General features: G+C 35.2%; 2 protein-coding genes across 2 annotated transcripts in view; one reads left to right on the top strand and one right to left on the bottom strand.

Annotated features, from left to right (window-relative positions):
• LOC105210054 (probable serine/threonine-protein kinase DDB_G0282963) overlaps window positions 1-21,152 on the top strand; it is a 242,087-nt gene that overhangs the window by 58,336 nt on the left and 162,599 nt on the right. The window lies entirely within an intron of this gene.
• LOC128921507 (uncharacterized) lies at window positions 3,819-5,042 on the bottom strand. Its single transcript, XM_054229350.1, has 2 exons — window positions 4,174-5,042; window positions 3,819-3,954 (listed from the first exon to the last, which is right to left on the bottom strand). The coding sequence occupies exons 1-2, from the start codon at window positions 5,037-5,039 to the stop codon at window positions 3,939-3,941; spliced, it is 882 nt and encodes a 293-aa protein (XP_054085325.1). The 5' UTR covers window positions 5,040-5,042; the 3' UTR covers window positions 3,819-3,938.

Here is a 21,152-nt window from a genome sequence, read left to right on the forward strand (position 1 = left end):
AAGCAAAGCGCTAAACTATTATTAAATACATTTATGGAGCAATGCACGCCTGCAGATAACCCAAGCGGTAATAGCAACAACAACAACAACAAAAACATCATACAGCAATAGTTTAGCTGCTGCACCACACCCAAAGTCTTTGCTAGTGTCCAAGTTGTAATATAATAACATAGTAACAACAACAACACTAGTAATAATAGCACAAATCAACAACAACAATAGCAATGCGACTACTAAACAACCCCTCCTCAATGCTGTTCTGTACTGATTTGTTTTCCACTACAATATTTATTGTTGTTGCCCGACGCTGGCTGTTATTCTTGCGGCTTGCAAGCACTTCGCTGGCATAACAAAAGCAGAAAAGCCAAAAGAGCAGAGCGAAACGAAAAAAGTAAACCAAAACTCATTGGGGTGTGTACGCGGCATAAATGTATAAAATAAATGCTAATTAATGCTTCTGTTAACCAGTGCAATTACGCGGCCGCAACATGTTGCCGACGGTGGTGAGGCGCAGGAGGTGTGTAGACAGGGTAGTGGTGCTCTAGGGGGCCGCTAAATCGTCCCACTAACACACACTCGCACACATACAAGCGCACACCGATAGATGCATTGAGTAAAGCACTTCAACTAACTATCAGCCGAGTTATTGATTTTACGGCGCTTGTTGTTGCTGGCTGTAGTATTTGTTCATCGCTCGCGTTCTTATATGGCGGGTGTTAGCAGTTTGCGTTGCGCGCGGTCATTTGCTTTACTCTATATTTATGCGGAATGACTTGTATATAGACAATTAATATGAGAGAGTGTGTGTGTGTGTAATTGAGTTCAAAACCAAGGTTGTTATTTAACACCCAAGCAAACTGCAAACAACAACTCTTGTTCTATGCATTTTGCAAATGTCTCACACATCATTTCTCTAAGCTCTTATTTTCTCCTCGCAAATATTTCCTATGAATTCCCGACCACTTATAGACACTTTGGCTGCCACTGCCGCCGTCGCTGCTACATAATTCATAACTTCCATTAATTATTGGCGGCTGCGTGTGCTGCTTCTGCCACCGTGTTGGCTAACTGAATATAAATAATAGACATTTATTAAGTTTGTGGTGAGAAATTGTTTGCCATTACAATCAATTTTATGAATTTTTGATTAATCTGTAAGCAATAGAATTTTCATTTGATTGATTGCGTAGTGGAGGGTTGCGCAGATCGCTATATGTATAACATATAATTATAGTAGCTTCATGTATTTTAAATGAATTATATTAATAGTTGATATATCACAAATAAATTAAGAGAATTTATGGGAAAATATGGTTGGAAGCCATGCCGTATTTTTTCTATAAATCGCTTGCTTGTCCAAATATTTCAAGGGAGCGTTGAAAGAGATTACCACGGCTTTTTTATTGTTTATTATAAAGGGAAGTGTTCGAAATTATATTTTAACAAGTAAGGAAGGGCTAAGTTCAGGTGTAACCGAACATTTTATACTCTCGCAATATATTTATTTAACTTTATTTATATTATATAATACACAATTTGACCTACATATTCGTCATATATATTGTATAAAATCCATTGAAAGTTGGAAACCATAATATTAGGTTAGAAGCACCGAGGTCCTCATGTTCGATATATGCGGCCTTGAAAACCTATGGTCCGATTTTGGCGATTTTTAGAATGGGGCTGCCACACTATTAACATAGTATTTGTGCAAAGTTCAGCACCGATATCTCCACTAGTGTTTACTGTATATATTGTAATGTAAACGATTCAGATCGTCTTCAAAGTTCTGGTATATAGGAAGTAGGCGCGATTGTGAACGGATTTGGCCTACTTTCACAACATATCATTGGGATGAAAGGAAACTATTACAAACCAAGTTTCATTGAAATCGGTCGGGTAGTTCCTGAGATATGGTTTTTGACCCATAAGTGGGCGACGCCACGCCCATTTTCCATTTTGTAAAAAAATCTGAGTGCAGCTTCCATCTGCCATTTCTTATGTGAAATTTAGTGTGTCTGACGTTTTTCGTTAGTGAGATAACCCACTTTTAGTAATTTTTAACCTAACCTTTGTATTGGAGGTGGGCGTGGTTATTATCCGATTTCAACTATTTTCTTGGTGTATGGTGGGGTATGTAAGAGAACCGACTTCCGAAAGTTTGGTTTATATAGCTTAATTGGTTTGCGAGATATATACAAATAACCGATTTGGGGGAGGGGCCACGCCCACTTTCCCAAAAAAAATTACATCCAAATATGCCCCTTCATAGTGCGATCCTTTGTACCAAATTTTATTTTCATAGCTTTATTTATGGCTTAGTTATGACACTTTATGTGTTTTCGGTTTTCGCCATTTTGTGGGCGTGGTAGTGGTCCGATTAACTTAACCTTCTTATGGTGCCAAGAAATACGTCTTCCAAGTTTCATTAAGATATCTCAATTTTTACTCAAGTTACAGCTTGCACGGACGGACGGACAGACAGACATCCGGATTTGAACTTTTCTCGTCACCCTGATCATTTTGATATATATAACCCTTTATCTGAATCGTTTAGTTTTAGGACTTACAACCAACCGTTATGTGGACAAAACTATAATACTCTCGTAGCAACTTTGTTGCGAGAGTATAAAAATGATATCGGGAAAGTGACCGCTCGTATAAATTCCAGCCGTTTGGTCCGAGTTTCGACCACTTTTTGCAGCATTTGAGGACGTATGTCAGCAATAAACGTTGTTTCGGCGTAAGTCTATTCATTATGAAATGGTAAACCATACCGAGTATAATAGCCTTTTCGCACAGGAAAATTAATTTAATACATTAAAATTATAATTGAGAAACCAGTATTTGGCTTTCGCACAGTAGGCTACTAGATTGACGATCAGCTGTTATGCATGTTTATTTTTGCTTATCATAAGGAGTTGGTAAGTATCATCTGATATTTTATCCAGAACCACGACCAAATTTACAACGTAGACAAACACCTTATGCCGGTTTCAACTCGATTTGTATTCGATTAAAAATTAATTTAGTAAAATAAAATTTTTCTTTTGTATGATAAGTGGATCTAAATTAGCGCTTTAATCGAGCAAAGGTCGGTTAATTGATCAATTAACTCCTGTCCGAAAAGGCTATAAATCAAGTAACAAGTGGTAAAAGAGATCAACTCCGAAAAAAGTATTGCCTCATAAAAACCTTTTAAAAACACTGAACAATAACTCACCTTGATGTTCACTTTTGATTTCGAATCCCTTTTTTTAAAGGAAGAAAGAAACGCACTTGTTTCGGAACAAACGTTATAAATATTTATTGAATTTAATAATATTACACAATAATTCACGAATTATTTATGTATTTATATTGAACAACGTTATGATAAATGTATGTATCGTTAGTGATTTTAGTTTACAAAAATGGTTGTATTAAAAATGGATGTTAAATGTTGAAACATATAAGCGGGTGCCAAATATCGGAAAACCGGGATGCTGCGAACACGGAGGTGCGATGCGAACGACGTTATCGAAAAGAAAGGTGAAGTGCTATCCTTTCTATTCCTTTTTGTTAAAGTTTGTATGCTGTCATCGTGTTTTGATGTATGTGTGTGTGTGTGCGTTAACGTGTAGTGTTCTCTGGCGTGATGAGGTGGATGTAGTGTGGTGAAATGATATGAGTGTGTTTTTCGTTTTGACTCATTTAGCCATCCCGGCCCCCCTAGGCGAATGTTTAGCCTAGAAGCCGCTGTAACTGCTGTAGCGTGGCTACGACGCTGCTGAGGCCTGTTGACCGGCGGGATTGCGGCCTAGGCTGCTGACGTCGTGCTGTTGTTGGTTGAGGCACGGCGGTTGGAATGGTGGTCCGGCGTGCTGCGATTGGGGCAGTTCCAGGGCGCGGAGCGGGAACAACCGAACGCATAGTTGGCGTTGATGGTGATGCCATTTCTACGTCCATATTGCTCTGTATAGAAAAATTGTTATATTAGTTATATGTATTGTGGAGTCAACAATAATATGAACATGAGTGCCACGTTATGTGGCATGCATAGATTGTTATTTCTTATCGGACATTTATGTTAGGGTTTTATGGCGTTTTTTGATGTTCGAGGTTTCGAGTTTGTAAGCGGTTTATCTGTTTTAACGATTTATTAATTAACATTCGGTTTTCGAGTATATTTACGTTTCTTTATCTTCGGCGTTTGGCAGAAAGCATAATTTGACGAGCGGTCTGGTTAGCGTTCCGGTTTGGGTGCGGAGATCAACTACTCGAACATGACCGTCGGAGCTGTAGTGAAGCTGCTTTATGCGTCCAAGTCGCCATTCCGAAGGTGGGAGACAATCGTCTTGTATAAGGACACAATCTCCAAGTTTTGGTTCTTTTCCTTGAACTTTCCAGCGGTATCTCTTGTGGAGGTCCTTGATATAGTCTTCCTTCCATCTACGGCTGAAATCATGATGGAGAATTTTAATTCGTTCCCATCTGTTTAATAAGGATAGCGACTCCACGCCTGGCTCAGGTATGGCCAGAATGGGTGCTCCTTTGAGAAAATGCCCTGGGGTTAAGGCTGTGAAGTCGTAGGGATCTTGCGAGAGTGGTGAGATAGGTCTAGAGTTAAGAACGGCTTCGATACGAGCGAGTAGTGTGGTAAACTCCTCATAATTGAACTTATGGTTACCTGCCGTTTTCTTTAAATGGAATTTGAAGCTTTTTACTGCTGATTCCCAAAGTCCGCCCATGTGTGGAGAACATGGTGGTATGAATTGCCAATCGATCCCTTGGGGTGCATATTTTTTGACAATTTCAGGGGCTACTTCTTGGCTGAATTGTAAAAACTCCCTTTCTGTGGCTCTTTGAGCTCCGACAAAGTTTTTTCCATTGTCGCTCATAATTTTTAAAGGAAATCCACGTCGTCCGACAAATCGTGCAAATGCTGCAAGAAAAGCCGCAGTAGTCAGATCGGAACATAGCTCTAGGTGTACTGCCTTTGTCGTAAAACATACAAAGACAGCCACATACCCTTTTCTAAATGAGGAAGACCTTAACATCGAGGCCTTTGTCTGGAAAGGTCCAGCAAAATCAACCCCAGTGATGGTAAAGGGTAGAGCATAATTGCAGCGTTCAGGTGGTAAGGCTGCCATGATCTGCGTACGCATCTTGTGCTTGTATATCGTACACTGTTTACACATGAAGATGGTTCTTTTAATTTGTGGCTTTAGTCGCGGTATATAAAATTCTTGCCGGACCATTTGTTGCATCAGGCGATGCTCACCATGCAGTGTAAGCTGATGGAGATATATCAGAAATAAATTGGTAAAACGGGATTTCTCTGGAATAATAATGGGATATCGTTCGTTATAACTAAGGCTGGAATTTGCTAGTCTTCCATTTGCCCGTATTAATCCCTTAGCGTCCAGGAATGGGTTAAGGACGAGAAGTGAGCTTCCTTTTTCGAGAGGTCGTTTTTCCAGTAGCTTTGATTTCTCTCGGCTGAAATAGCGAGTTTGGGTATATAAGATGAGACTGACCTTGGCGTGTTGCAAGTCGGAATGAGTTAGTTGTGCGCAATGATCACTTGATATTCCCTTAATTTTTTGTTTAATCCTTTGGATGAATTTATGGATGTAAGCGATTACCCTTAGTGCTCTAGGGAATGATGAAAATCGGTGGAGAATATCATCCTCTTCGGGAGTGATATGAAAATTTTCAATTTTCCGACTTTCCGGCGGAATTATATTCCGAGCAGGAGATTTTGGCCAGAATTCTTGTGACTCTGTTAGCCATGTAGGACCGTTCCACCAGAGTGTAGTGCTGGTGAGGTGAAGTGGTTTGCAACCTCTTGTGCCAAGATCCGCTGGGTTATCTGCACTTGCAACATGTTGCCATTTTGCTGGGCCAACTAAGTCTAATATTTGAGATATACGGTTAGAGACATACGTCTTCCAAGTATAGGGTGGTTTTTCTAACCATGCTAGAACTATTTCTGAGTCTGACCAAAGATACATTTTGTGATCGTTTAATTTGAGATGGGTTTGAACTATTGAAATTAATTTTGCTAACAGAAGGGCGCCATTCAGTTCGAGCCGTGGCAGGCTTAGTGTCTTCAAAGGTGCAACTTTGGCTTTGGCTACCAAAAGATGTGAAGATATTTTACTATCGTACTGAGTTCGTACGTAGACAGTTGCGCAATATGCCTTTTCAGAGGCGTCACAGAAACCGTGTAATTCTACATTAATGTCAGGGCTGAAGTTTACCCATCGAGGGATTCGAATTTCTGATATAGTGTGTAAGTTGTTAGCAAATTGAACCCATTTTGTTAAGCGTATAGGTTTTACCTGTTCATCCCATTCAGTGCCATCTTGCCACAATTCTTGAATGAGGATTTTGGCTTGAATCATTATTGGCGAAAGCCATCCTGCGGGGTCGAAAAGTTTTGCCACCGAGGAAAGTATTTGGCGTTTGGTTATGGCGGACATTGCAGATATTGACTCAATTGTATATGAGAATTGATCTGTTATCGCATTCCATTGAATCCCTAGTGTTTTTGTTGTACTAGCCTTTTCAAACTTAAGGAAGTCTGTATCTAATAAGTCTTCCTTTTTTATATCTTTTATTATTTCGGGGTGGTTTGATGTAATTTTCTTGAGGGGAAACCCTGCTGAATTAAGTGCTTTGATCACTTGAGATAGTGATTCGCTCGCTAATGGGATACTGTGGCTACCTGATAGTATGTCGTCCACGTATGTTTGTGTTTGCAACACAGAAGATGCTAGGGGCAAATTAGTTTCGCATGTTTTTGCAACTTCATGTAGTGTCCTAATGGCTAAATAAGGTGCGCAATTGATGCCAAAGGTAACTGTTTTAAGTTTGTAGTCGCTAATTGGACTATTAAGTGAATTGCGGAAGACTATGCGTTGGAAATCTTGGTCATCTTCATGTACCATAATTTGCCTGTACATTTTTTCAACGTCTCCGTTAAAAACGTATTTAAACATGCGCCAATTTAGTATTAGCAACATGAGGTCAGGTTGTAATGTTGGCCCTGTGTATAGTACGTCATTGAGTGATTTGCCTGAGCTCGTACATTTTGAGGCATTGAAAACCACTCGTACTTTCGTTGTGATTTTATCTGGTCTTATTACCCCATGATGTGGAAGGTAAAAAGACAAATATCTACCTTTGGAAATTTTCTCATATGGTACAGTCTCTTCCATATGATTGAGGTCAAGATATTCCTCCATCACATTATCATATGCTGATTTAAGCTCACTTTTCTTTATCAGGCTTTTTTCCATGCTTAGGAATTGCTGGACTGCTGATATTCTAGAGTGGCCAAGAGCTGTGGTTTCTGGAAAAGTAGGTTTGAATGGGAGTCGCACAACATAACGACCATGTTCGTTTCTTGTTGTTGTGGACTTGTAGTAGGCTTCGCATGCCTGGTCTTCTTCTGAAAGTTGAGTGATTTGAGGTAATTCTTCTACTTCCCAGAATTTTTTAAGTTGGTTATTTAAATATTCGTTTGTGATGTTTTCCACTTGTGTTGTGAAAGAATTTATTTTTTCAGTGACTTGGCCACTTATAATCCACCCAAAGATTGTATTTTGGGCTAACAATTTATTGGAGATTTTCTCAATACCTTCAAGAATTATTTGAGGTATTAAGTCACTGCCTAATAATATGTCGATTTGGGATGGGGTATGACAGTTGGGATCTGCTAACTTGAGATGTGAGCATTTTTCCCAGTGTTTTTTATTAACTTCATAGCTTGGAAGCAAATTTGTAAGTTGCGGTAGAACGATGGCTTGCGCATCTATTCTAATATCCGCACTTGGAGATACTATGGTGATTGGGCATATTTTGTTGGAATTTTGAATAATGCTCCCGCCCATTCCCGAGATTTGAAAGTTAGAATGTTTTATTGGCAGTTTGAGCCGATTTTGAACCTTTGAAGATATAAAGGATCTTTGAGAGCCTTGATCTATTAGTGCTCTTAGTTTGAATAAATCACCTTTATGTTCAATGGTGATGACCGCAGTGGGTAAAAGAATTTTGCTTTCATTTTCTGAATGAAGCGCTTGAATTTTTGCTGCTTTAGAGCATGATGGTTGTTCTTCCCTTTTTTCGGGATTTGATATTTCGGGATTATTTGATGTGGTCGTAGCGACTAACCCCGTGGTTTTATTAAACTTATTTTGCTTCATATTTTGAAAATTAGTAATGTGAAGCAGTGAGTGGTGTCTTCGTTGACAATATACACAATTGAATTTGCTTTCACAGTCTTTTGTCATATGATTATTCGACAGACAGTTTATGCAAAGTCTATGTTGACGGACAACATTGTTTCTATCTGAAACGGGTAATTTTTTGAATATCTCGCAAGATCTTAATTTATGACCTTCTTTACAGAGGTCACACAACGATTGCCGTTGATTATTTTGATTTGAAACGAATGTGTGACTTTTATTGACAGGTCTATTATATTGCATATTATTGCTGGCTTGAGGCTTAAACGAGGTTTTACTCGACTCATTTTGATGACTTGATATATTCATATTTTGGCTGCCCATTCGCTCAGCTATCTCGTACTGAGCAGCGAGGAATTTCTTCATTTGCTCCCAAGTGGGCATTACTCTTCTATCGTCAAGTGATTGCTCCCATCGTAGTACCGCAGCCTGAGGGAGTTTTTCTGTACAGATAGTTACTATCATATGGTCCCAATATTCTACGGGAGAATTTTGTGTTTTTAACACTGACAGGCAATTAGTCACTGTCGAGTAAAATTTTTGATATTCCTGGCTGGATTCTTGTTTAATTTTTGGATAATGTAATATAGTTTTTATAGGGTTTTCTATCATTACCCTTTTATTTTCATATCTTTGAACTAGTGCATCCCAAGCCAGCTTAAAATTGTCGCCATTTACATCGAATTGCTTGACGATAATGCCTGCTTCCCCTTGTGTCTTGTACCTTAGTTGGAATAGCTTTTGTGCTTCTGCAAGTCTAGGATGGTTTATGTAAAGGGCTGTGAACATGTCCCGGAAGGACGGCCATTGTTCATAACATCCAGTAAAAACTTCAGTATCACAAGTTGGTACATTTAGATACATGCCTTTATCTAGGTCTTCTTTTGTTGTTGTGACTTCTCTGGGAGGGGGAGTAGTGGCGCTATTTGGCCTTAATACATTTAACTGTTCGCTTATCATTCCCTTTATTATTTCTTTATGACCACGGCAATTATTTAATTTGGCTGTCGCCGAAGCTTTTATGTTTTCTGGGAGTTCAGCGTCGTCAGCATCAATTACTGTATCATATGCTGCCAGAAGGCGTGCCCATATTTCGTGGACACTTTCGAGTTTTACTTTTAAAACCGATTCCGTGGTGTCAGCAATAGGGGAAGCTTTGAATTGCGTGCAATAGTTTATAAAAGTATCACTTTCAGTGATGAATCTTGATAGTAAAGGATCTTTTGATCTTTTTTGTTTTACACTCTGCTTTGAGCGTGTAGCTTCTGCAGGTGTGTTTTGTGGTTTATCTTCATCAGCCATTTTCGGAATTTGTAAAAATTGACTTGATTTAGATTCTTTTGAGTCTGTGCTCATTTAGAATTGAAAATTTGATAAGATAAATTGTTTGTTGTTAACTGATAGTGTTAACTGATAAATCTCGAAAACCGAAACTCTTTTTGGAAATAAGAGTTATTAAAATTATTAAATTTGCTAAAATACGCGTTAATCGTTTTTGTTGACCGCACGTTTGTATTTACTTGCGATTTTATATTTATATTATATATTACGGACTTATCCGTATGTCCTTGTATATTAGCGCTCGTAAAAGTGGTAAAGAAGGTCAGTAACCTTTGTACATATGTGTGCACGCTATGTGCCTATTTATGTGCATATGATATGCTGAATTGGTTGGTATACAATCCTGCTTGTTTTTGTAGTACAAAGAACAAGGGGTATTGTTGTAATAATATTTGCCTATACGGACTTAAATTGTTTATATATGTACTTATATATTATAATACTCTTACCAGCTTATACGTGTATTTTGTATTTTAACCGTTTTTTTTTTTTTTTTTTTTTTTTAGAAAAAATTATATGCTCGCTTTTTTTTTTTGATTTATTAAGATTTTTATATTTGCATATACCCGGATGTAGGGTGCATTACCGCGTATGCAAATGAATACCGTGTATCTGTTTGTGTAGATATGTATACTTATATTAGCGCGATAAGAAGAGAGCGAGAAAAGAAAAGTGAAAATGTGAAGGTGATTAACCTCTGCACATGTGGATATATGAGTTAATATGTTTCAATATAATAATTTGTGTTTGAATGTTTGTTTATTTGTATTAGTAAGTACTAAGTTATGTTTGTTGCCTTTATGTATATTAGACTTATGGTTTTGATAAGTGAATATGTAAATATGTATGTTTGAAATTGTTCTCTTTGCTATGGATTTTGTGTGCCTTTTGCTTACCTATTTTATGCAATCCTGCTTACTGTTTGAAAAAACAGAAGGGGTATTGCTTGAAAGTTTTGCAAGTAAATACTTGAATATAATTTGTTGGTTTTCTATTTTCTATAGGTGTGTTTGTGTACACAAGGGTAAGCATATAAGGCCGGAAATGATTACCTTATGTTTTTATATAAATATATTGATTATATATTTTAGCAAACTGTTTTTTATTCCCGTTTTGGAATCGTTCAAACGGATTATATTGGTTTTATATCTGATAAAACCGTTTGATATCATACATATTTACATATGTTAACAAAAATGGAAAGGACTTACTTTGTCTCGCCTCAAGGGGTTTTTGGGAGAATACGTATGTAAAATTGGATAATTTTGTAGTTATTATCCCCTGCTTTTGTTTTAGTTTCCTCCTGTGTTTAGTGATCCTCTACTCCAATTTCCTCCTGTGTTTAATGTTCTTTCCTAATTTCCTCCTTTGTTTAGTGTCCTCTTGCTCCCGTTTCCTCCTTTGTAGATTGTTTCAATATGACTTCGTTGCTTTATTGTGTGATTATATTTTTCTAATTATATCGCGCCCGATTTATATTTTAAATTTTTGCTGTTTTTATAGTTTTAATTTTATAGTTAGAACGCGCCCGATTTCTGTTTTAAATTTTAGTTTCGCGCGCGTTTGAATTTTATTTTGTTTAACATCTATGTAATTTTTTTGTTTGTTTTTTTCACAGTATTAAACATATATGTATTTTTATTATATTTTTGTTGTTTTGTATTTGTATGTAAAAGGTCGCAAACCAATATTACTTAACAGATTTTAATTATTTTTGTAAAATTTTTTTTTATTTTATTTATTATTATTTTTTTTTGTTTTTATAAAATTTAGTTATATTTAAATATGTATGTTTTGAATATTTGCACTGCACATTTCTTTATTTGGTAAATATTTTATTTTATTTATATCTGTACCTTTTTGTAGCACAGTGTATACTATATACATATGTATATACTGTATGTACCTAAAATAATATAGGTCACTGCACTTGCTGTTTCGCGAAACCGGTTTTTGGCACAATTTTGTTGTTTGGTTTTCTTTTTTGTTTGATTTTGTTTGTCACTTGTATAATTTTTATTATTTTATTAAACACTTTTTCACATATATGTATATTAATTTTTTTTATATTTATGTAGCCACAGTGCCTTTCTTTGTGGCTCGAAGGACCATGAACAATAACTCACCTTGATGTTCACTTTTGATTTCGAATCCCTTTTTTTAAAGGAAGAAAGAAACGCACTTGTTTCGGAACAAACGTTATAAATATTTATTGAATTTAATAATATTACACAATAATTCACGAATTATTTATGTATTTATATTGAACAACGTTATGATAAATGTATGTATCGTTAGTGATTTTAGTTTACAAAAATGGTTGTATTAAAAATGGATGTTAAATGTTGAAACATATAAGCGGGTGCCAAATATCGGAAAACCGGGATGCTGCGAACACGGAGGTGCGATGCGAACGACGTTATCGAAAAGAAAGGTGAAGTGCTATCCTTTCTATTCCTTTTTGTTAAAGTTTGTATGCTGTCATCGTGTTTTGATGTATGTGTGTGTGTGTGCGTTAACGTGTAGTGTTCTCTGGCGTGATGAGGTGGATGTAGTGTGGTGAAATGATATGAGTGTGTTTTTCGTTTTGACTCATTTAGCCAAACACGGTATTAATTTTGTGAATGTAGTGGAGCCTCCTCGAGGAATCAAAGTCTAAAAACACTATTAAATTAAATTAAATTATTTAAATAATGGAATAATTAATGGAGAATGGGGAGGCGATTAATGATAAAGAGCTTAAAACAACATCTAGTTTTTGATCATCATTTTGTCCAAAATCTTTATTAAAACACTGCAACATAATAAAACCAAAAGATTTACTACAATTTACCGTTATCAGTCACAACAACAACAACAATAATTGAGACATAACAAATTAACAAACAGCTGACTTATTTATTAAATTATTAATTTGTTACATATTTTTCTACACAAACACTACATCTATGTGTGTGTCTATGTCGAACTTCGCGGAAATTTGCGTTTTTGTCCGCTGCATTTCAGTCACTCCAATTCACTATAATCGCTTCATTGTAAACATTTTATTTTCGAATATTTTCCTGTCATTGTCGCTGTTGTCTCTCGCCGCGTAACTGTAAATAAATTTTACACTTTTGTTGCAATTTTATGACATGGAAAATTTGCATTGAATAGCGGCTGCATCTGATGGCGCTGCGGCCTCTGAGCGGCTGCCGTTGTGACTTTTGTGGCATTTGCACTGCAATTTGCTGCTGCTTAGCGGTGCAGCCGTCGCCTGGCACTTGATAGCGGGGCGCGCTCTCAATATGTATACGCTCGTATTTCTGGGTGTTTCCTTGCCGGCAATTGTGTGGCAAATCACTGGGTATGCTGAGTTATGCTGGCTTATAGTTTGGATATTTGTTGTTATGTTTGAGTGTGTGTGTGTTTGTTGTAAGCCACCCTCAATACAGGTTTGCCGTTTCGCTTCCCATGTCGCCAAATGAAAGGTGTGTCACACTCACATAGACACACATACATGCTTACATGTATTCACCTAACCTATTTTAATGATGTCGAGTGCCTCTTGCTACACTAACTCCTCCAGAGGGGGCTTGTAACGAAATCACTTGTGTGAGATATTTTGGTGCATACAAATTTTGCTCTATTGTTGTTGTTGTTTTGCTTAATTTTTTTGTGAATTGATATTTGATATTGAAAGTGATAATTCATTATGACTGCTCTGTGGAGGCAGGCAGGAATTCAGGTGTATGGAGCGCTGTCACACCAAATCTTTAGCGAGCGATGAATTAAGACTTAATATGGCGTTTAATTTGAGTTAATATGACATTTCTTTTCGTTTCAAATTATTTAAGCTAATTTCATATTTTTAAAACACACGCCAAACAAAAGACTTAAGCTACGAACCTGAAACTTTACTAAATTTATATTCTCTTACCAAAAAAAAAATACGAAATATTTTAATATTTTATTTATATTTAAAATATAAACTAACCTAAAATCATTTTCAATCACCATAAATTTGCATTTAGCAACAGGAAATCCACCATGACAGACTAATTAGCTGTCGGCCCACACGTTTGTTGCCACAACAAGTTGTCACAAGTTCGCCGAAAAATGTGGCAATGTGGCAATGCGTCAATAATTTGTTTTTAATTACAGGCTTCTCTCATTTGATATTTACTGTTACCGTTAGCAATTTGCATTGGCTCAAATTGCTCGTGGAGTTTTATGCATACAAGCCGCGAGGCTAATTTGTTTCGTCGCTTATGTATAAGTATGTGTGCGTGCGTATTTACAGTTATGCGCTGGTATGCGTGTATTTATTTTTGATTAGTGTCAGCACAGTTGAGCAGCGTTGGCTGTTTAATCAGCAGCGTCAACGTCAATTAAAACGATGATTGACAGGTGCATGGCCGGCTGGTTGAAAAGCTGCCATAGAAAAAAAAAATGGCCAATGTGAAAATTGAAAAAATGCAAAAATAAACCCAAAAAATATTCTTTCTGCTGCTGTATGCTTGAAAATCTTTGCAAATACTTGTTATTGCATATGCGCTGAATTATTATTTTTTTTAGCGTAAATTAATTTAAATAAATTAAGTAGCATATTTTTAATAAAAAAATTAATTAATAAAAAAATTTATTCAAAAATTGATTTTTTATAATAAATTAATTTAAATAATTCAACTAACATATTTTTTATAAAAAAAATTAATTTATCAAAAAAATTATTTAAAAATTGATTTTTTATAATTTTACACAATTTGTTTGAAATTATTTAATTTTGTTTTGAGATTTTGATAAAAGAAGATATTTGGTTGAAAAAATATTTTTTTTTAATCTTCTAGTTACTATAAGTAGTATTTATTTAAAATCAGTTTTCTGACGTAAATTTTTCAATATAAGTAGAATTTCTCGTTTGCTTAGTAAAACACTAAAGCTTCACTTTAAAAATTATATTTTTTGTAATTTTTATTTAAATATTTAGGTATTAAGTGCAAATTTAATATGCATTGAGCTATTATCTATGCTCTGTTAGAATTATTTACAGAAACAAATAACCGGAAATCGTTCCAAATTAACAATTTGGAAGCCTCGATCATTCATTTGTAGCACGTTCATTCATTAAAAATGGCTTTTTACTAACTTATATGTAGTCTACATGGAGCTGGAGTGCCAAAGAACTAAGCCTAACTGTCAGCACTTTATGATTTTAGTTTTGTATCAATTTAAATGCAAACTTTATCTCATTTCAATAACTTTAAAGAGCAATTATCATAATATCGTAAGCCAGCCGAACGCACATATAAAAGAAAAACAGCAACAAATCTAGCCCATTAAGTACTAAAATAGTATATATATACATATATATATATATATAAGAATGTTTACGAGGGCTGCTATATATATTTCTGGCCTAATAATGAAAATAGGAATATTTATCAACGAAAATGGTTTTATTGTTTTTCAAAATATTCTCCATCAAGATTTATACACTTTTGCATGCGCTCAAACTAATTTTCGAAGCACTTTTTTTGAGTTTTTTTTTTTGAGCGATTGTCAAATTGTGCGGGATCCAACGAGAACAAACCTTTTTTACGGCCAGGTGTTCATGCAATATCGAATGTATGCTGGTGGGAGAAATGCATGGGCATGCCTCTATCTGAAGGTATGTTACATGACGGTCTTGCATTATCAGTTTACGTACGGCATTGATGTTTTCTGGCACAACGGCTGTTTTTGGACGACCTTCACGGATTTCGTCTTTGAGCGAGCGTCGGTCACGATTGAATTCGTTGTACCAGTTTTTCACAGTGCTATAGGATGGTGCTTCATAGCCATACAAAGATTTTAGTTCATCGATAATCCACGTCAAAAGTTGTGAAAAATGATTGTACGTAAATGTTCACGAGTTAATTCCATTTTTTGGCCGAGATGAATTTTTTAATTCCCTGTAAATAAAACAATTCACCATTAAATGACAAAACGTTCTGAGTGATGTTATGCTAAAAAATGTCAAACTTTCCAATGGAAATGTCAGATTGCACCTGGCAACACTTAGTGTTGCCTAGGCCAGTAATATATATAGCAGCCCTCGTATAAGCAGCAACTAAATATTTATTCATTTAATTTCTTGCAATCTCTTTCCACTCTATACATATCAACATTCATTCACAAGCAGCTAATTCAACTAGCCATACCTCAGCTATTCAGCAGACCTTCCGCTCAACCTTTGTAGGCTTTTGTAGTAACTTCAAGCAATCAAAATCATAAACCACAACAATAAAAACGAACCGTACGAACAGCTAACAAGCAATAATAAACAGTAATAATAATAACAATGACAATAAAGGCATGAGCAATGACAACAAAAATATAACAGTTCTTCAGCATACATATATAATTAGCATGCAACTATACGTATAAGTACGCATAAATAACAGCAAAGCAAATAAAAACGTAAGAAATGTCCAATAACACTAAATGTCATAACATAAATTTTATTTCCATCGCCGATTGCATATTTATTAGTGTTTTTTCAAAGGAATTATAGACAAAAAAAGGAATGAAAAAAATCATAATAATTTTTATGAGTTAAGCGTTAGCAGCATTGATGGATTAAGTGTTGAATTTCAAAGCGTTATTACGCTTATCGTCGTCGCATCAGCGCGATGCGCCTGCAATAACATCACTTTGATTGACAAATTGTCAAACGTGAGAAATGCCAAAGCAGCAACGCCTTTGCCACAGTCACAGTCGACAAGCACAGTCACAGCAACAAAAGACTTAAGCGACAAACCTGCGAACATAATTTCTGATTTTTTTTTTAATTTTCTCATTTTTTTTGCTGGCATGCATAGCGAAGCAAAGTGCACGAACGCGTAGGTTGTCGATGAGGAACGTGCACTGTGGCATCAAACATTTTTATGACAATTTTCTAAAAAATTTTTTTTTGTTATGTTTTTGTTGTAATTTTGCTTGTTCCAATAACAACAAGCGCTGTTTTGTATGGCAATAAAGCGTTGCTGGTGTGTTGGTGTATGTGCGTGTGAACATAAAAAATCGGAGCTTTGCGGTCTGCACTGATGGCATTTTAAAAGTGTTGCGGGTGACAAGTGTATTTTTATTTTAATTTTTTCCACATTGTTGTTGTTGTTATGCTAGAAAGCTATAAAAATCGGTTTCACTGCATAAGCGTGATTGCTGGCAGAATACGTGTATTTATTCACATATACATATATACAATATTTATGTCTGTGTGTGTGCGCAATTTTATGACGCCACTTTGATCTCGTAAATGTCGCAGTCAATGTTGTTTTTGTTTTTTTTTACGTATGTGTGTAAGTACATATATAAATATGTTTACATATTTCAAGCTGTGTTTGGTGCCGCAATTTATGCATGTAAATGCCAGACACGTAAATAAAAACGATTCATTTTATTGAGCGACAGCTACTTTGCTGATCTAATTTAACTGGGTGCTGTGCTGTTAGCCTCTTTTGTCAAGAAATTTCAGTTTTTGTTGATTTTTTTATACTTTTTTTTGAAAGATTAAATTTTAATTGACGTTGTTATCAATAGCTTGACATTTTTTTTATATATTTATTGAAAACTTAATTTTCAAAATTTTCGGAATTCCTTTAATTTTCAGCTTTTATAAAAGTTGAAAATGTACCAAAGCACTTAAAGATTAGAGAAATTATGAAAAAAAAATCCTCAATTTATTTTTTTGGTTTAAACTAGCGTTTAGTTGCTGTTAACATAAACACATTTTTTTGGAAAGCTCATTAAGTAGGCGAAAGCTCAAGGAAAGTTCAATGAAAGCTCTAAGATGCCTCATTATAGCAAGTTCTGATTGAATTATAAAAAAAAACCTGAAAGAAATTTCAATATTTAACATCAAGTCGAAAGCTCAAGAAAGTTCGATGAAAGCTTCAAGTAATCCTGAAAGCCGATGGTTATGTCATTACACTAAGTACAAATTGAAAGCCGAAATAAATTTTAACAATCATTATTTAGTCGAAAGCTTAATGAATATATTTTAACAATCATTATTTAGTCGAAAGCTTAATGAATGGTCGTGTGTGAATGCTCGGTGTTACAACAGTGAAATAACAGTAAACCTTTAAATTAATTAAAGATGACACCCTGAGTCTGCTCAGGAAACAAGTAGTGTTTATTGGATTCAAGATTCTTCAAATTAAAAGCTTCCACAGATCGAAACTTTTCAGACATTTCTTTATTACTATCGTAAAAAAATTCCTCTTTAGTGCACTTCTCACCTCCTCCAATTTCACTTTATTAACACTCTCTGCTTTCTAAATCACTGCTTATCTGCCAACAACTGCCCCAACACCGATTGTACCACCATAATGAATGAGCTGACCAGCAAGTCAATAGAGTTGATACGCCGCATGTCTTCATACGTAGCCTTTGGCAGACAAGCGTACAAAATCACATTTGTAGCTATGTGTATAACTAATGCACTTGCACCCAATTACACGCATGTTACACTTCAAATACAATTATTGGTGGCAACTGTGGCAAGTGTGGCAAGTGCGTAAATGTTCTTTCCATGTTCAGGTGTCAAAGCGAAATTTGCCTCAGCAACATGCGCGCTACGCAATCGCACACGAATTGAGATGGAGAAAACAAGCACTTAGTTGTTGTCGCAGTTTGGAGCTGGCTAAGCGCAGGCAAAATATCACAGAAGATTAACGGGCAACCGTGAATTGTAGCAGTGGCAGGCAACAAGCAGACATACATACATACATTTTTTATGTTTAATAGATATATATGCATGCTGAGTAGCTAGTAGCATTAGTGTGCTTTAGTTACACGCCGCACTTTCAGCCTGAGACAACGGTATGGCAGTCGCTACTTGCAACCAATTACCAGAAAATAGGCCAATAAAATCGAAAATTTACAGTAATTGTGTGGCAAATTAATGACCAACGTTGAACACACCCAGTTGGCATAATGAGCAAAAGTGCTTTGTGCATTTGTAATGTTTGTAACGGTGCATTTGGTGGTACAATTGTTCGTGCTGCAATGGTGCAAGGCGGCAAGCGGCTTGTTTCTAACAGAATTAGTGGTAATAACTAACAATTTCTTTGCACATTATTGTGTTCATAGAACTATATTTGCATAATTATGCAATAAATCATAAATCATTATTATTATAGATTAGATTTGCAAACAATTATAACGGTAAAACGATAGAGAGATTTATGCAGGCGCTTATTGCTTTTGGCATTGCGGTAAATAATGAATTTCAAATAAGCCGAACGGTGTATTTATATTGGTTATATTCTACAAATATATAATTAAATTTTATATAATGTATCCATATACATATATATGCGTCGAGACGTTTATCTCGAATATTTACACGCTAATTGTTGTCACTTGCAAATCGTGTGGGAAACAACAACAACCACCTGTTTATATATAGAACAGCCCGGTAAATCAGTAACTTATTGCATACAAATTTTATTTGAAGAGAATTCTCTTTAAATAAAATTTACTTTCGAAATGAACGATCTTAAGGGGTTATATACAGTTAGACGGCCGAAAAAAAATGAATTTTCCAGAATTTTTTCTGAGAAAAGTTTTTATTTATTGATCCAAAAATTTATACACATATTATGGTATCTTTTAACTGTATTTTAAGACTTAGTACTAGTAAAAATATTTATTTGAAAAAGAGCTACAGCTGATCTCCAGGAGCTCCTCTCAAAAAAGACGTTTTGCGGTGACCACTATATCTCGGAACTGGATCATCCGAAATTAAAAAACCAAACAGATTTCGTTAAAATAATGTTAAATCTAGTAATTAATCGAAGGAATAAGCAAAATAAAATTTTTTGACAAAATGGCGGTTTCTCAAAAAAAAAATCGATTTTTCACCGAAATTTCGGCCTTAAATTGTTTATAAAAAAAAAAAGATTTATCGGAGAGAAAAAATCTTCGATTAATTACTAAAAAATACATTTAAGAAGGTCGTGTTAAAATTTGAGATTAATCGGTCTAGCCGTTTTCGAGTAATGTTGATCACCGACTTTGAAAACAACATTTTGAGAAAAACGCGTTTAAAGTTTGGACCTTGTACTTCCAAGCACTCTGAAACGCCTTTTCAATGTTTTCATTTGCTTGTAACTTTGAAAATATTTACCGGAACGATATGAAATTTTCTGTGTGTATTCTTAAATATATGTACATTAAGAAAATGAAATTAAAAAACATCGATTTTTTGAAAATTCTAACTGTATATAACCCCTTAAAGAACTTCGTTAGACTCACTTAGTGAGTCTTTAATCGAAATCTGCTTAAGAATTGGTTAAAAAATTATTGTAAGAGAGTTTCGGAATCGTGCTTAATGCTTCTATAGATTTATTCTAAACATATCTGAGAAGTGGAAAGCTATTAAGGGGATACACCAGTGTAACCCATAAAAGATTAGGCGATTTTCGTGAATTTTTTTTTTAAGAAAGTACTCGATCGAATGTTTCGAAGTTTTTTGGGCATAATAAGGTATATTTTCAACTATATTTTAAGATTTTTTTTACAAAAATATTGAGTGATAACGGAGTTATATGCTGTCTTCGGAGGTGCCAAAAAAAATGTCCCTAACTGTTGAAATGATTCCGGCCGAATATTGCTGAAACAAACAAAAAAAAATCAACAAAGTTATTAAAGTTGAATATATTTTCTTTACAATAACCTATGACTATTGAAAAATATCAAAAATTCTGAAAAAAGTGCGGTTTTTTAGATAAAAAATGGTAACTGATTGAAGAATACTCAGTTTAAATACTCAGTAGAGTCAATCTGTCAATTTCTCCTTGAGTTATGATGTCATCAGTTATGAAAAATGTCTGACTATAGCGGCTTATACATATGTGCGAGCGGTCGCTGTTTAGAATGCTGCCATTCGAAAACAATTGAAGATACGACCTTACCGCTATTGAATAAGCAAAAATAAAAAAAAATAATAATTTTTAAAGTGTCACACTGGTATAGCCCTTTGAAACGGTTAATAGAGTGTTAAAAGGGAGTTTAGAAAGACGCGTATTTATTTGCAAAGATCTTGGAAGAAACTTCAAGCGATGTACTAAAATCAGTCCCCATATTGGTCATATGTAGCTTTTGCGGACTTTCTTTATTTCCTCAACTAAAATATTCACTGCGGACGGCATATCATAAGTAGAATAATCTCACAAAAAAAAGAAAAAGGTGGTTACAGTTCTTTCATCGATCAATTGTAGTTTGGTTTTTAGTTTAGTTCAAAGCTTTGTAAACATACATCCTTCATTGTGACCCTTTATTCTCGCTAATTACTGTTTGCCTTTTTCTCAAATCATGAACGCTATTACAATCAATATTAACCCACCGGAATTCTGAAAGCCCACACTGACTTATTAAACCACCCTCGTGTATTTAGTTGCTCCACTTAGTTGTTGTTATTAACGCGCTTATAACTTATGTCAGCTGGTAAACCGAATTCGTGTAATTGCAAAGAAATATTGAAAACGCAACAATTTCAAGTATGCATAAATTACATGGAAATCAGCATAAAATGCAAATTAACGCAAT

Source organism: Zeugodacus cucurbitae, chromosome 2 (genome assembly GCF_028554725.1).
Source record: "Zeugodacus cucurbitae isolate PBARC_wt_2022May chromosome 2, idZeuCucr1.2, whole genome shotgun sequence".
In the NCBI taxonomy this organism is placed as follows: Eukaryota; Metazoa; Arthropoda; class Insecta; order Diptera; family Tephritidae; genus Zeugodacus; species Zeugodacus cucurbitae.

Excerpts from the sequence above, each read along its gene's own strand:
- LOC128921507 (XM_054229350.1), bottom strand. The coding sequence starts at position 5,039 with ATGTTAAGGTCTTCCTCATTTAGAAAAGGGTATGTGGCTGTCTTTGTA.